Genomic DNA, 16678 nt, shown 5'->3' on the forward strand with positions numbered 1-16678 from the left:
TACCCATTACAAACCGTGTCAGGGCAGTAAATGGAGTGGTTGAGGCACACGGTGATGTCGGCACACAAGTCATTACGGCGAAAAGGCATTCTCTGTCTTGCAATTATTGGCAACAGGATGACTTTGGATGTCAAGAAAGCAGCTGCATCAACATAATCCTCATGTTGGAAATGTGCGGATAAATCAATTCTCTCTCTTAACAGGCAGCTGTTAATGACAAGAAATGTATTCAAGTGTCTACTGCTCACCGCCGACTCCATTATCCCCCTCCTCCACCTCCCCCCCCCCCAACATGGGCCACATGCAGAGGGATGATTTAATTGGATTTGAACGAGCTGCCATTTGTGTGAAAACAACATGTCAATCCAGTTGAGAGTGATTTGTGCGATCGAAACAGCTGCGACATGCCAGGAAGAGTGTCACAGCTCCAGATCATGTTTGGGCTGATTCTCCATTTGTTTGAGTCAGATACTGTAAAAACATCCTCTCTGTCGATCTGCGTGTTTGTAATGAGCCTGTCAAGTGCACACGTGTGATGTAGTGACCTTGAAGATGGTGGCGGTGTGCGGCAGCGGCGGGGCCGGGCGAGATGGAGATGTTGTGCTCAGTGAAGGAGGCTGGTTCAGAGCCGACGGCCCGCCGATTGCAGCGCTCACCGATCTGTAATACAAAGAAGAAATGATATATTCCTAATTGAACACTTTATTCTATTAATCAGACATCACTTCCAAAGGTAATATATTTCAAATTGAGGAATCAAAATTAATTAAACATTGTAATTGGTTTCAAAGCGTGACAAATTGTAAAAAATGTTCCCGCGCAACAGTATCTGTCACACATTTGACTCTTTATGCTGCATGAAATAATCATGAATCGTATGCACAAATTATTTCATTATCGGGCAGTGAAACAGCACCTGAGCTTCTCGATTGGGTTCTTTTTACTGGTGAACATCAGGCCCAACAGAGTTTTTCTCTTGATGCAGATGATCAGACCAGCTCCCAGCACGGTGAGCATAGCCACCAGGATGCCGACTGTCAGGTTCCTGCTGTCTACTCACAAACACACGGAGGAAACAGGAAGTCTCAGCACAGGAGTCCTCGAATACAGAAGCTGACTCAATGAATATTTCTGCAGATTTTTGTTTCACTGTTCGGTTGTCTACAGTTCTCTGCAAAACTTTATGTATTCTCGGAAATCTTTAGGTCCTTTATGCTCCTATTTTCTTTCTTTGAACTCTGGTTTTCAGCAGAGCGATTCCTGAGATGAACTGTAGTTTGTGCCTGAGTATGAGTCATTGATATACAGTACATATAACTGTACTATGACATTACATGACCCAAGCTGCAATAAATCATTTCATGTAACCGATGGTATTTTCACACCTGTAGGTCTGGAACCAAGTTCGTTATAGTATAAACATTCAATTCAGTTAGTTTTGGTTTTGCATTGCAATTTCACGAGCGCATGACATACCTACGTCCTGTCATCATCACTTACAAAGGCTGAGTCTCCCTACATGTGACACTGATTGGTTTGTAGACGGGTGTGCGTCTGACGTCGGCATGTTGTCAATTCGGCCGGCGGCATTTCCGTTTGAATGGAGAAAAATTAATAAACAGATCATTTTCGTTGTCACCATATCATTATTATTATGGAATTACTTCTGTTGGACCAAATTACAATTAAATACATTGTTTTGTCCTCTCGCCAGGTGCTTCCGCTACTGCTCCTCCGGTTCTGTTTCTTCTTCTTATTGTTGAATAAGGGATGACAGTCTGCCTCAACTTCCTGTAAAATTGGTCCTAAACTCCAAATGATCCAAAAACGTGTTTTCACACTGCAAACAAACAGAACCATGTTTAATCCAGACCAAGACTATCTCTTTTTGTCGGACCCGATTTTGCTCCTTTTAGCCCCCTTCTCACTTGTTATTTTGGTTCAAACCAAACTGAAAAGTCCAAAGGTCCGGACACAACAAGCTATGACTGAAAGAACTCTGAGCTGCTGTTGACGTACCGGCTTGTCTGATGGGTCCACTGTCCACACTCCCTCCGAAGCCTGTCTTGTCACAGAAGGGAGGCGCCCAGTGAGCCTCACAGTGACAGTTCTTGTTGTTGTTGCACACCTGCGGGGTGTTAAAAGGACAATTAACTGTTAGATGAGCCCACCAGTTTATATTTTTCATGCTCGGTTTGAGTGTGTGCAGACGACGTGCCAAAGCACTGCATACCTTTAATATGCTACTTACACCTAACAGGGTGACAAATGAGTTACGTTTCTGAAATTGGATGCAGACTCGAGTGACTTCGCGTGGGTCGCAGCTAATGACTGTTTTCATTATCGGTTAATCCAGGCGCTTTTTTTTTTTTTTTTTTTTAATTAATCCAATAATTAATCTAAAAAACTTCAAAAAGTGGGGAAACACCTGAAACTCTAAAATATCTGAAGAGATTTAGTTTTCAATGGTTTAAATCAGTCAAAAGTATCTCACATTTGAGAAGATGGAAAAGGTTAATGTTTGGGATTTTTTTGCTTGAGAAATGACTCATTATATGACTCGAATAAATTTCCTTGCATTTGTTTCCGCACTAGGCAGACAACACAGTCAGTAGGATACCAATGACTTAGATTTTCTATGAGCTGCATGAAATAGGCAGAATCAACTCCGAGCCAGCATGTCAAGCTTTGCATGGCGGAGACGTCTGATATAAAAACCAGAGCAGACCTTTTTCCCTTACACCACATTTTTATAATCTCCCTCTCTCGTCTTCCTGTCGTGCAGAGTGCACGAATGGCAAAGTCTAAGAGGATTCCCTATCTGGGTAATACGGACCAGGTGAGGGCCTCTCTACGAGGCAACATCTTGATCTAATCTGTGCATGCAGGGGAGCAACGTCCTTTTATTTCAGGGAGTAAAACATTCCTTAGCGTTTTATAGATATGTCTTAACTGCAGCTAGACAAACAAATGTGACTGTATAATAACTGGAGATGTTTCATTTTAAGAGACAGTCGCAGTCGTTTCTCCTGTATTTTTGATGAAGGAACAACTTAACCAGTCACAGTCGAAGCCTCTGGGACCCACCGGTGAATTTAATACCGCAAAGTCACATATTTCATCTTAAACAGGACCACCCCAAAGACGTTTGATGGGAGGCGTTGAAGAAGAAAAATCCAATATTCGCGCTCCCCAGCTCAAAGTCAAAGTGTGTGTCCCTGTTCACGGCGTTTGGCCGAACAAAGCCCAGCCTTCAGATTTCAACACAGTTTTTGGGGACAAGGGCGACTGCCGGCGAGTATGATGAATGGTACTTGAGGTTGAACATAAATGAAATCATTATATCTAAGTGATTGAACCTTTCAGCATTCAGAGTGATTGATTGCAAGGCATTGTTACAGCTCCCTATGCAACGTACACAGGGCATTTTGAGCGTTTTACAGCCAAAATTAGTTTCTATGACGGACGAATGGGATATTAATTGGTATGGTTTGAAATAGACAGCATTACATCGCTTCTTCACAACACTGAAATAGGATGAAAGGACCTGTACTCACCCCTCGACCGCTGCACTTGGCTGCACACTCATGCACACCAAAAATACTGACGTTCTGGCACTGACGATTCAGACACATCTGAAGCAGACAAAGACATAAAAAATTAAGAGTGTGAGCTCAAAGAGCAAGTCCATAATATTCTGAACCTTTTAATCTTCTAAAGAAAAAAACAACAACAAAAAACAACAAAAAACAGATCCAGCCTGCTATTTCTTTTAATTTGCCCCTGACAAATCACTTTAGTTATGAAGCAACACAGCATGAAATATAATTATATTACAACTGGGATTTTTCTGAAATATATCAAGGCTGATTTTTAAAAGTTATTACACAGCTGCTTAAAGGCACCACACCCAGATACATGCAGGCTGAACATGAGGATGAGCTTGGCAACAGTGGGCACAGAGCGTGATGTCAGAAGTCTCGGCGGATGAGGGCGGAGGCTGGGTAGACCTTCACAGGGAAGTAAATTAGACTAAATGGGGTAACTGTATTAGTGAAGTGACCAATGCCTGAATTGATGTCTGCTGGGAGATGCCAAATAGACTCAATAATGGGAAGTCAATTAAGTGTCTGAGCCCGTGCGAGTCTGAAATGACGAGAGGACACACCCTGAAGAACTTCTTAAAACATCTTAGTCATGGCCTTTCACTCCACGTTCCTTTTTCCACTCTTGTTTCCCAGAAAGTGTGTAATACATTTTGAGTAGATTCTTTTGTTTTTACACTGACGTACAGATACCACTACCACAAGGTAGCTGTGGCGTACTAAAATATAAACTGCAGTGTTGCATTAAAATTTTTACTCAAGTAGAATAAAGACTTATTTTCAACATGTACTTCAAATATAACCAAGAATATCAATTATTTGTGGTCATTCTTTGTTAAAAGCTCCATATTGCGTGTATTAAGATTTCCATTTCTTTTTTGATTATGATGCACGTGTAGATGCACACAGCCTGTATTCAGTGCCACGAATTTGTGATGTCACAACTCATATTTGATTACGTTCGCCCTCAGCAGGGCTCACTGTCCAGCCTTTTATCTGGAAGAAAACACCGAGCAGTCATTCTGTTGCGGAGCTAGCTACCAAAGCAAAGCTGTGGTTTCCTGGGTGTGTATCAATCAGAAAACAGTTAAACAATCAAAAGAGAGGGTCATTGATTTTAATGAAACTTAAAAACAGAGACACAAAACAGCTTGTTCTTGGTAAAGCTCCTGAGAAAAGATTAAAACATGTAGGACTACACTAAGATGGTTTTTGGTACTTAAAACCAAACAATATCAACACTGCAAATTAAAAACCAGAAAAATTTTAAATATGGGACCTTTAAGTGTTTTATTTAAGCTACATCTTTTTTGTTTTTATTTGTCGAGTGCTTTTTTTGGAAGTGTGCAGCTGCCCGAACTTATTAATCATAAAAGTGGTGCTTTGATTCCTGGTTGTTTGATATCTTGATTAGATTACGTGATTTAAAAAGCAGACTCACATTTTTCATCATTTATATATTACTGACTTATTAAAGTCTTCATTGCAATTAAAAATTTGCTGCTGGTTCTGGTTGTATCTGCCGATATGTTTTGCATTTTAAATTGTATTCTACAAAATAACCAGAAAATTTATCATATTCTCTCATAAAGTACTTTCAAGCTGTACTTGCAGTGTTGCATCTGTATCTGTACCATCTGTATTTAACCATCAAAGCTCTCACCATTCCATCACCACACTTGGTCCCGGTCAGGACCAGGCCGGGATCGGGCATGTCATCACCCAAGTAGACATGTGTACCTCGGCACAGTATTCTCCCCCCTTCCTGCAGGGGTATGTTTGTTTCTATGGAAACAGCGTTGGTGCCAATTACAGGGCGGTTGGCTCCTCCTTGACACTGGATTTTGCCACATTTAGCATCACTGTAAACACAACAAACAGCAAGAAGAATAACAATGCAATAATTGAATTACATGTCACTGTTTTCCCAGCTGTGGATCTAACAATTATTTCCCCTCTCACTCTTGCTGTCCACTTAAAGAGACAAAGAACAGGCCGCTTGTTTGTGCTGTGTTCAGATCACAATACGAGTCGTTTCAGAGATAGGAGTTGCTGAATTACACCAAAGAACAAATGATCATTGCCATTGTATAATGTGACAGCTATTATCTTCACAGTTCGGTTTATTCAAGGTCAGAAAATTGACAAATGCAACATATTCTTACATCATAAGCTGGAACCATTTTTTCCTTTTTTTTCTATGACTTTAGTTATTCATTTCTGAATCAACAGATTGCTTCAGCACTGATGTCAATCTCATACATTCCAGTTTCTTTTAAGTGTTATGTTAAGCTCGATTTTATTTTTACAGTCATACCAGCGTGTTTCCCTCACTCCATTCCACAACTGACATACAATTAAATGCATTCACTGGTTTCTACAGCAACAACAGGTCTTACCGTGCTTCACATTTGGCAAAGGAGCCTTTCGAGTCTTTGCCACAGTTGCCATAAGGGTCTCCTGCCGAGTTGACCCTTTCAAAGCAGATGCCCGGTGCTGCCTTGGCTCCTACAGGACAAAATACAACACATTAGAAAAAAAACATAATTGAACTATTAATAGTCAGTGTGAGCCAGCAAAAGGGGGACTCTCACATACCTTGACCCCACAGTGTGATACACTGCTGTTCGTGAGTCTGGCAAATGCCGTTGTAACAGTAGCCGTCCACGTTGTGGCAGGCGTGGCCATCGTGAAGGTAGACGTTGGAGGGGCAGTGAGGGCTGGTGCCGGTGCAGAACTCTGGCAGATCGCAAGAGTTACTGGATTCACGGCATGGAGTGCCCGCTGGCTTCAGCTGCACCCAAAAAAAATAAATAAAGATTTACAGTGAAGGTTTGATAAATATGGAGTGAGCCAAATGGCGTTCAAGAGAAACGTTCACCAAATTTAATTAAAAGGTTCTGAATCAAATTTATCAGAGAAAATATCTTCCTGTAAAAAAATACTGCGACACGGCTGGCTCATCAATATACAAATTACCTGACAGTCCTGGCAGCACTGTCCATGTGCGCAGACAGCATCTCCTTTCAGAGTGCAGGTAGTAGCATTGCAGCAGGGATTCATACATTCCTTCACATGGAAAAAGAAGGCCAGCAGGGAAAGGAAATGTAAGTGAGGGGGAACAAAAGTAAAGACAAATTAACTCCACACAAAGAGATCATATTTCACCTCAGAGCAAAAAGCTCAGACTTTGTTATCAGAAGGGATGCAGCCCTAGCAGGACTGTGTTCCATAGCAACTAAAAAAAAAAAAATACTGCGAGAGGAAAGGAAACAGCAGTTTCTGGTTCTCTAAAACTTTTTTTTCCATCTGACAGGATTTACAAACTCATTCAGACCCCTGAAACCATGAACTGTACGGTGAAGGAAACAGTGAAATGAGGAGGCGAGGAACTCACAGGCAGAAACACACTGCAAAACATCCTTCAATAAACAAGCAAAATATATTGTTATATAAAGAAATTGGGCTAGTGGCAACTAAAACAAAAAACTGCCAACAAGGTGAGGAAAGGTCTTTCCTTTAACTTATAAAGTCAAGTTAAGACATCATACTTTAACTGACCGAAAAAGAAAAAAACAACAACTTGAAATTAACAAATTAAACTTGAGGAATTTAAATGAAAGTTTTTTTTGAAACATTCAGTTTAGTAACTTAAAATGTCAAAGCAGCACCACATAGAAGTAAAGTAAAGAAGCCCCATATTCTCCTGCTATTTTCAAATTCGAGCAAGAAGCTTTACCAGCAAGTTGTAGCGCTCAGAGAGATTTACACTAACCCCCCTAACTCATCATGCAACCTCTGTGCAGGCAGGTGTAACGGTCACAATCACCGACTGAAGCCATACATGCTCTGCTCTCATTATTTTAGGCTCACTCAGGAATTCTCTACCTCCATGCGTCATTTTTCTGAATACTGATGCAGCAGTCTGCTCAAATCCGAATTGAAATATGAAACGTACCCACTAATTTTATTTAATTTACTGACTGCATGCAGTTTTTGCAGAGAACACGGGACTCTTTAACCTTGCTTAAAAATTTGATTTCAAAATAAGCCAAGCCATGTTGCTTTATCTTACTGTTTGACAACCATGCAATCAACCGTTCAGATTTGCGAGCTAAATATCTTACTAAAACAAATCAAAACAAGTCTCATTATTGCTTGTGAAAGGTGACTGAAAGGCTTATTATTTTGGATGAAATCAACAAGCAAAGGTTGAATTATAACGAAATGACATAACAAGGCATTCTTGAATCACCCTTATTTTAGTGGAGAAATGTTGACAGTATTTGTGCCATACCACCCCCTGTAACGTTTCCCATCTCACCACGGAGGACCATCTGTTTCATGTTAGCCTTTATCATGACTGATGCTCTGCACCAATCAGCAACTCTCTGCCTTCTGTTACAGACTGAAACCAGAATTCAATCAAGGCTCACTGTATGATATTCATATATATATATGTGTGCGTGTGTGTGTGTGTGTGTGTAAGGCTGCTTGCGCATGTATGATCTCACACATAGGCAGGGTGACTGGACCCCCGGAGGGTCAGCTCTTCCCCTCTTGCGAGTATAGTCTGAATTTACTGTACAGCCGAGTACAGTGGGACTCGTGAGGGAGTCAATGGACAGAGCTGGCAGGGGACACCGCTGACATGATGGGCCTTCCAGAACGTCTTTCAGTCTGAAAACCATTAAGGGCCATTCCCATGGTCCCCGGGGCCAAAAGAGGCAGAGGAGTCATGCTGAAAAGAAGTAGCCTGTGATTGTGAGGAATAGGACCGAGGGTTTTTAATGAGGCTTTTTAATGGTGGAGAGAGGTGCTGTCTGAGCACTCTGATCTGGTCTGGATTGGCATGACGCCGCTCAACTCTGTGGAGAGCTTTATTATTGCTGCTGGCTCAGGCCAAGGGGCTTATGCTAGCTCTTTGTTTTTAAGGACAAGGCCACTTTCAGCCTGACGCTGGCTGAAGCCTGAGCAGCTCACAAAAAGACTCGCTGGGCATTAAGGTATAAACAAATGGCCAAAGACAACGGGGCATTCTCTCATTTAGGCTGTTATGTAATTCAAATAGATGTCTCCTTTATATTTCATAATTCTGTTCTGGTCAGCTTTCCTCTGCTAATTGTCTGCTGCATAATGATAATAGTAATAATAATAATCATTTCCATTTATAAAGTGCTTTTCGGGGTACTCAAAGACATGTTTCATGGGTTAAAATGATCGTGAAAAGCAAGAGTATGAGGAACTTTTTTTATCATCCTGCAATCAGAACCAGCACGTACAGTAGGTGCATGCCAATGCAGAATGATTTAAATAATTCACCAGTTGACAGGGTGAAACTGTCAGCAGTGTTTCCGCTCAGTGACTTGCATCACAGTCAGACTTTTCTCCTTCCAAACACCTCTTCTTTGCATAGATTGAATAAATTCAAACACATCTTTGACCTAATTTTCGGAGAACTGTGTTCGCATTACGAAAGCGCTGCGCTGTTACATTTGAAACCGAGGTGAGCTATCTATTTTTTTCTCTGTAAGATGTTGGTTTGTGTCATGGTTTTATCTGGAAAGCTACAGAACCTTATTTCATTTCTAAAGTGTGGGTAACATAATTAACATGAGGAGCAGTTGAGACGGAGACGTTGCAGGATGTCTGGAGATAAAAACAACACGTTGTTGATCTTGACCTGCAGCATCCTCACCTCCAGTTCTCCACAGTCACACTCTTCTCCCTCCTCCACGTAGCCGTTGCCACACTTCTGCCCGCCGTAGAGTACTTTGACCTCGGGCATGTTGAACAGACACATCCCGACGCCTTTTTCAAAACTAGCTGTGAGGTCCTTCTTGCTGCAGCTGCTGAACACTGTGGGGAATGGATACCTGTCGGAGAGAGAAAGGATCTGTGAGTGACATCAACAGAGAGAGGGGAGAGAGACCACTGAGATCCACCCACGAGGGCCCTCTTCAGTCTGATGTAATCAGAGCTAATCGCTACTAATCACAAAATCAATTAACCACTTGAGCTCGGCAACCTGTGCAAAGCTCCGTCGGCATGTGCACAGTGCAGGGCCCACTGTGACTCCTCTCTCGTTGGAGACGGGGAGATCTGATTAGACATCCTGTATTTTATGAGACAGCGGATCGTAAAAACTCAAACCAAAAAGTGCCTCCTCTGCGAGACTTGCAACACCCATAAATGTGGGAGAAATGGGGGATTGTGTGTGTTTTTAATATTGTTTTTGGAAGGTACAGAGAGGATGGTCTGCTCCGTGGGGAAAACACACAGCCTCTAGCGCTGTCTGCCAAGAGACACGTAAAAACCTCATTATTGAGCTCTTCTGTGATAATAGAGTTCCTTAGATGACTGTGTGTGTGTGTGTGTGTGTGTGTGTGTGTGTGTGTGTGTGTGTGTGTGTGTGTGTGTGTGTGCGTGTGTGTGTGTGTAAAACGTACATGAATGTGTCCAGATTGTATCCTGTTCTGGATACAAAAGCGCCAGATGAGATTTTTAATATCTCCGAACCTATAAAATTCAGGCCCGAATGGGTGAATCTGTTTGTCATTTCCACACTCATATCTCTGCTTGTCTTTGTGCACACAGATAAGTGCATGTATGAGACAATAAGCAGGAGATTCAGCTCAGCTTAGATGGCCAAATATCTCTTTCAACAGGCTTTGTGAAGGGTTATTGAATTCTGTTTAATGTATATTGTGAACTATACCATCAATTGTACCTCTATGCCTGTTCTACCTCCTCCATCCACTTGACTTGTTTGGGCCTGTGGGCTCAAACGGTTGACTTTCTTTCCTTTGCAGGGGGTCACTGAGACTTTTTCTATCCCAGCAGTGAGAGCACTAACTCTGCTGAGGTGGGAATAATAAACAAATCGAGGATTCACCCAGGCATCAAGAGATAAAGTCATTGAATGGTCCTTGGCAGTCCAATAAATGAAACATTGATGTCTTTATAGCAGTGATACCTCAGTGTAAACATGGAAGAGCTGTTGATTTGTTTGTAGCTGTAAGACTCAGCCTTGAACTCAGACCCACTGGCTGTAATGTTATAAAAGTTGTAAGAAAAAAACACCTTCTCTTTTGAGTTTCTGACTTCAGAGAAGGAGGCATTTCTACGAAGCTCAATGTCAGCAACTGTTTCAAACTGTGTTTTCCTCTGATTGGATTTTCCCATCCAACACAGCTCTAAATATGTCATGACACTTGACACGGCCTTGTTCTCGGCTTCCCTTTGATTTACGACATGTGCGGAGGCGGCTTACATCAACTTTTGCTCCTGACCCCCTTCCCACCCTATCCATGGGGTTAGGTGAAAGTGGGTTACCTCTAAGCAGAGCTCTCGACATTTTGGATTAAAGCAAAAGATCAGAGTGGATTTGTGATTAAATGGAGAAAGGAAAGAGCAATAAAGAAAGCTGTAATAATAGCCGTAATTGTGCCCTCTTTCCCCCCGTCCTCCTTTATGATGAACAGCTGTCAACGTTGCTGCTAAACAGGCAGACCACTTCCTTAGCAACTGCTGTTGTTGATTTCCTTTTTGCCCCCAAAGCATGAGCCAAAATTGCTTGCTCAAGTTTCCCCTACTACCCTCCCTCCCCATCCCAACCCCCTCCTTTGCTGCATTCATTCAATTTCCATGAACTCAGCCCTGCTCTTCAATTACCAGCCCATGCAATGCATGACAAACACTTACATCCTTTTTTTTTTGGTAACTCTGAGATACATGAGCAGCTCAGGGATCCAGCTGTTCTTTATGAGAGGCAATACAGAAATAATTACCCAGCGACAGGCTGGGGGTGGAAGGAGGAATAATGGCTATCAGAAGGCAGAGGCAGCGATGAATTACACTGGATGGCATTTAGCAGCTGCAGTCCCCAGGGCTAGTAAAGCAGTGCCAGAGACAGTTATGGCTGGCACATCTGGGACTTGTGGTGAACCGAAGTCACCGTAGACAGCCGCTCATCCCATAAAAGTCTGGGCCACCACCTCAAAAGAAGAGACCCGGTGTGACTCTGTGACCTTAGAGCGTATTCCCATCCTGTTCTCGGTTCAGGATGACTTGAGTTCACCTTTGCTCGGTCTTTATGACTGCTCTTTTTTTCTGTCTTATACTGCTGCATTGTTTTCCACCTGGCCGCGCTCCAGTTCCATTATGGAATAAATTCCTTTTGTTCATCTCTGACCTGCAGTCGCCGTTTGACAGTTGACTCCCGAGCTTCAGAGGTACTGCACTTTATGGTTTGATAGAGTGTACAAAGCAATCGCTTCGACTAAGCTGCAGCAACAGCCAAACAAAACTTTAATGGATCTGTGAGAGGTCTGTGATAAGGAGTCATTCCCAGGTCTACCACAGGCCTCCGTTATCTGCCCCACACTGTGATAATAAGACTGAGCTGAAGGCTTTCAAACATCTCGCATCCCACACCAAGAGGTGAGCTGGCACGTAACCCGGATTTTTTGGAGAGTAACAGGAAACCTCATGTATCCCTACTGGCCTGCTACTTGTCTTACCTTCCTTCCTAATCTAATTTAAAGATTCCAGTATTGTAGAAGAATAGATTGTTGTAATGGTGTCTTCACAGACAGCCAGAGTCCTCACTAGCCCTGACAAAGTGGAGCACATTATATCTTCTTTAAATCACTGCACTGGCTTCCTGTGTGTTAAAGGATAGATTTGTAAAATTATATTACTCATCTATAAAGCAGTAAATGGTCCTGGTCCTGATTACATCTCTGATTTACTTAAATATTAGAAAGCATCCAGACCCCTCAGGTCAACCGGGGACAGGTTTAATTTTTGTTCCCAGAATCAAAACCAAGCAAGTGGAACAAGCTTACTGAATACTTGAGGTCTGCTAAAACTGTCAGCTCATTAAAATCTGGGCTTCAAACTTTATTGTTTGCTAAGGTTGTCCAGTAAAGTAACCATGAAACTTTAATTTCAATGTCTTGTACTTGTAAGCCTCCTCAAAGTACTTTGGACTGCCTTGCTTTTGTCTTTTAAATGCAATTTTAATCTCTTCTTAATACTTTACTCACAATATAATTCTGTAAAGCACTTTGAACTGCCTTATTTTTCTTTCTTCTCTCTTAAATGCTATTTAAAATGTTAAAGTATTTCTATGCCTTTGTGAAAAATTGCCTTGTGTCTGAATGGTGTTATATAAAGAAACGTGCCCTGCTTTGCCTTGCCGCTTGAAAAGATTCTCAATAAAAAGAATCTCAACAAATGTGTGTCCTTCTACACTTCCTGCATTTCCTGATGACACGCAAGTACTGTTATGTGGTAAAGTAACAAAATGAAGCAAAGAAATGAGTAGGCATACCAAAAAACGTACAAAGTGCAGGATCAAAAGCAAAATAGAGCAAAGGATCTTTGTGAGGTCTACTAAATTAAATTCATTGGGACTAGCAGGCGACAGTCTCCCCACACATTTTTTGTTAAAATATTACATTACCAGGACATGATGTCACGTTAATATAAGATTTTGCTGCAGACTATGACCATAAAGCCAAATCTTACTTCACCAGTGATCAGACTACACTTAAGATAAAGTATCACATTAAACTACACAGAGCCCTTTAACCCAAATTTAGCTGGGCAGGGCTTTCTGCCTTTGGCCTTCCTGTCCTTGTGGTTCAGATCGCAGAGAACGCTGGGAAACCTATCCAGCACGTCCTGCACAGCCAGTTTATGTCACATCTTTTCAGCCATAAAACACTGATCAGGCTATGAATCACATCTGCCGTCCTTTCCAGTGACGCATCTGCCAAAACATTTCCCACCATCCTTGAGAAATTTTTTAGAGAAAATACAAAATGTGCAAATACAGCCTGTGACCCTATTTTCATTCTGCTATCACAGTTTTATTACATTTTGGAAGGCGTTGATCTTCTGGCACAAACATGACTAAAGCTCATTCAAATTGGACTATGACAACTGTGACTACAGTACATATTTCAAACTGTCGCTTTACTACACGTTCTATATGATTTCCTTTCTGCTTGTGGAGCCTGAGCTCTGGAGGATGACATTAGGTGATATGATCTGTTGTTGGCCCTCAGTGCCTTGCAGTCTGGCCTATGTTGTAGACACTGAAGAGCATTTTCACATTGGTTTCCCAATGGACCCAATTAAACAAGGCATACAAGAGACTTCCCGTTCTTCAGTGAGGCACGGGGTACATTTCCATGGCATGCTGTGGACAAAACTTCTGTGATTCCTGATTATTTTCTGAAAAGGGAAATATATTAGTCGCGGCACAACTGTGGTTCTGCACTGCCTTCATCATCTGACACAGGACCTATCATGGACATATCAGTCCATCAGCAGCTCTGCTTGTGTCTCTTACTTACATGGCAAGAGACTATATATATATGTGTTTATTCTTACAGAGACATAAACATACTAAGTACAGTGAACCCTCGCTATAACGCGGTTCACCTTTCACGGTCTCGCTGCTTCACGGATTTGCATCGTGCATTGAAATCACATTACGACTATATGTAACGTAGATATATTTAATGTCCAGTTCTATCTATTTCAATTGTAAAATAAAGGTTACTACTTCACGGATTTCGCCTATCACTGTTTCTATTTGGAACGTAACCCCCGCGAAAAACGAGGGTTCACTGTATATCATAACTGATTAAACTCATTTGCATTAGAAAGTAAATAATCAAACCAAGCTCCATTTTTACAACTTTTTGTGCAAACTGAGGAAATTGCTTTACCAGATACATAAACAACAGTGTCATCTGCAAACCAACTCCAATCAGCCTAAATCTTGGAGCACTTTGTTGCAGTGGATTGTCTAAAAAATTCCGATGTAATTTGTGCAGTTTGAAGGTTTTTTTTTTCTGTAAAATGACAACGATTTGAATAAATTGCAAGTCAAGGAAAAAAATTAGATTTTTTTACAACTACCTGAAAAATTTAAATATGTAACCACTTCCTTTGATAATAATCATCCTGCACATCACAGACATATTTTAGTTATAATCTTTTTTATTCATTTATTTATTGAACTTACGAAACCATGGGGCTCAAAGTTAGAAAAAAACATCTTAAAAGTGCCATAGCTTTACAAAACACAGTCTCTGACTGTAATATTGGAAACAAAGGCTGAATTTACATCAATTATTGGGATCACACTATTTAATACAAATCAATTAAATTAAGCTAATTCCGTGGAGGGACTGCCTCATGCAAACCATGGCATTTCAAAGTATTATTATTTCTTGGCAAAGGTGGTAAAAGCAACACTTTGTTCATGAAAGAACTATGCAAGAAGACCAGATGTTGAAATAATAGTAAACAACCATAAAAACAGGATTATCAAGGGGGGAAAGGGGCACCCTGGAATAGAATTGAAGAGAAGTGGACCGAGCGCAAAAACCATGTGGAGTTCCTGCATTTCAGAAAAATGGATTTCTCACGTATATGTTTGTGCACATGTGTGTTCTGTTGCATGGGTCAGCCAGCAGGAGTTAATTTGCTGTGTGTGTGTGTGTGTTTGTGTGTGTGTAAAGGTGATATTATCTGGAAGGATGAGAAACACCAGCCTGTTCTCATTTAGAGCTAATGGGGGGATGGAGAGATGGATGGAGAGGGGGACACAACAATTGTCTGTGACGAGTGTGAGCAGGGAACAAGCAGTGCTCGGTGCAGATGTGCAGCCGGCACTGGGACAGCTTGCTGTTTTACCCCCCCCAAACAACTATGCCTAACACCCCACGCCAGTATAATAATGATGAACTGGATCTCATTATCTCCTTTACTTAATTCCTGGAGCCACAGCAAGGCCAGGAGAGCTAAAAGGGTATCTCTCTGTACACATCAGCGACAATGTTCTTGTATTCTTTTAAATCCTGTGCTGTATTTGATTAAAGTGAAAGAAATCCATCAAAACAAACAACAACAGAACTGCGAATACTGCGAACTGTTTCAATTACAGAATGAAGGGGCAGACAATCAGTGGGGCTATTGTCACAACTCATTTAAGGCCTGGCCTTTGGCAGAGGCATTCAGTATGAAAAGAAAGTTTTTTTTCTGACGAGGAAAACAAGGTAGTTAATTTTATAACAACGTTCAACATTTTAGGTGATTGCAGCAAAGCCTGTGTGTGAGTGGCAATATGGCATTTAAAAGCGTGGAACTGCGAGAGGCTTGAGCCGGACCCGCGGGAGATGTCGTACCGCCTCAGGGAGAAGCATATGGTGCTGACCCAGAAATTAACCGAAGAAACAGAAAAAGGAAATATAGAGTTCCTAACCATCCTTATTTAAATGTATATCTTCCTTAATCCTGGATTTAACAGCACAGCAGCAATATGGAGCAAATAAGGAGGAGTAGAGGGGATTATTTTGAAACCAAGGACTAGATCATTTCTTTCTTTTGTCTGCTGGAAAGAAAAAAAAAACACAGTCTCTGTGGAGAGCAGAACAAGACACAAAATATTCATGACTTATTTTTATTTCTCTCCAATCCAAGTGTGGTACAAACAACTTTTATTCTTTCACATTTGGAGAGGTTCATCACTGCTACATACAACTTCAGTTTAAGGGAGAGGCGGTAAGATTTCCCTACATAAAAACTGTATATTAAACCGTTTTCAGGGGTATTTAACTATTTATTTGGAGCTGCAGAGAGATTTTCAAACATTAAAGTTGCATGTACACCAAAGAATAGCATCACTCTAACTGCCCGTAAAAAGGGGAGAGGCATTATGATAGTTTCAACAATTTCTTTCTCTTTTTGTGTGGTCACTGTGTTGCCTTTTTTGGCAAAGTCCCTGGCCGGGGATGCCCTCAATCAGGTTTAAATATAAATCTACATCTTGCTGCTGTGTTGTTTTCTAGGTCTACAATTAAGAGTCGTGTTACCGTATTTTTCATGGGTCTGGTCCAAACCAAATACAGAGGGATGTTTCCAGCGTAAACACCAGTCTGAGGCTCCCACAGACCACTGGACCTCGGCTGGAACGGATACCCCGATGTTTCCACCCAGAACATCCTGTGCATCTGCTCTGTCTACTTCAACATGTTGGCTATTACAATTCA

The 16678-nt window shown here is 41.5% G+C and overlaps 1 protein-coding gene across 1 annotated transcript in view; it reads right to left on the reverse strand.

The window, feature by feature from the left end:
- LOC138629399 (disintegrin and metalloproteinase domain-containing protein 12-like) overlaps window positions 1-16678 on the reverse strand; it is a 74797-nt gene that overhangs the window by 5068 nt on the left and 53051 nt on the right. The window contains exons 12-20 of the mRNA XM_069713056.1: window positions 9304-9481; window positions 6585-6674; window positions 6204-6399; window positions 6005-6113; window positions 5269-5467; window positions 3558-3635; window positions 2020-2128; window positions 917-1052; window positions 546-660 (exon numbers count right to left, since the gene is read on the reverse strand). Coding sequence (XP_069569157.1) covers window positions 546-660; window positions 917-1052; window positions 2020-2128; window positions 3558-3635; window positions 5269-5467; window positions 6005-6113; window positions 6204-6399; window positions 6585-6674; window positions 9304-9481 — 1210 coding nt within the window. The remainder of the gene's footprint in view (window positions 1-545; window positions 661-916; window positions 1053-2019; window positions 2129-3557; window positions 3636-5268; window positions 5468-6004; window positions 6114-6203; window positions 6400-6584; window positions 6675-9303; window positions 9482-16678) is intronic.

Source organism: Brachyistius frenatus, unplaced genomic scaffold, assembly GCF_029030835.1.
Source record: "Brachyistius frenatus isolate BFR_SWC_R1_liver_20210118 unplaced genomic scaffold, ASM2903083v1 Contig_115, whole genome shotgun sequence".
NCBI classification, from domain to species: domain Eukaryota; kingdom Metazoa; phylum Chordata; class Actinopteri; family Embiotocidae; genus Brachyistius; species Brachyistius frenatus.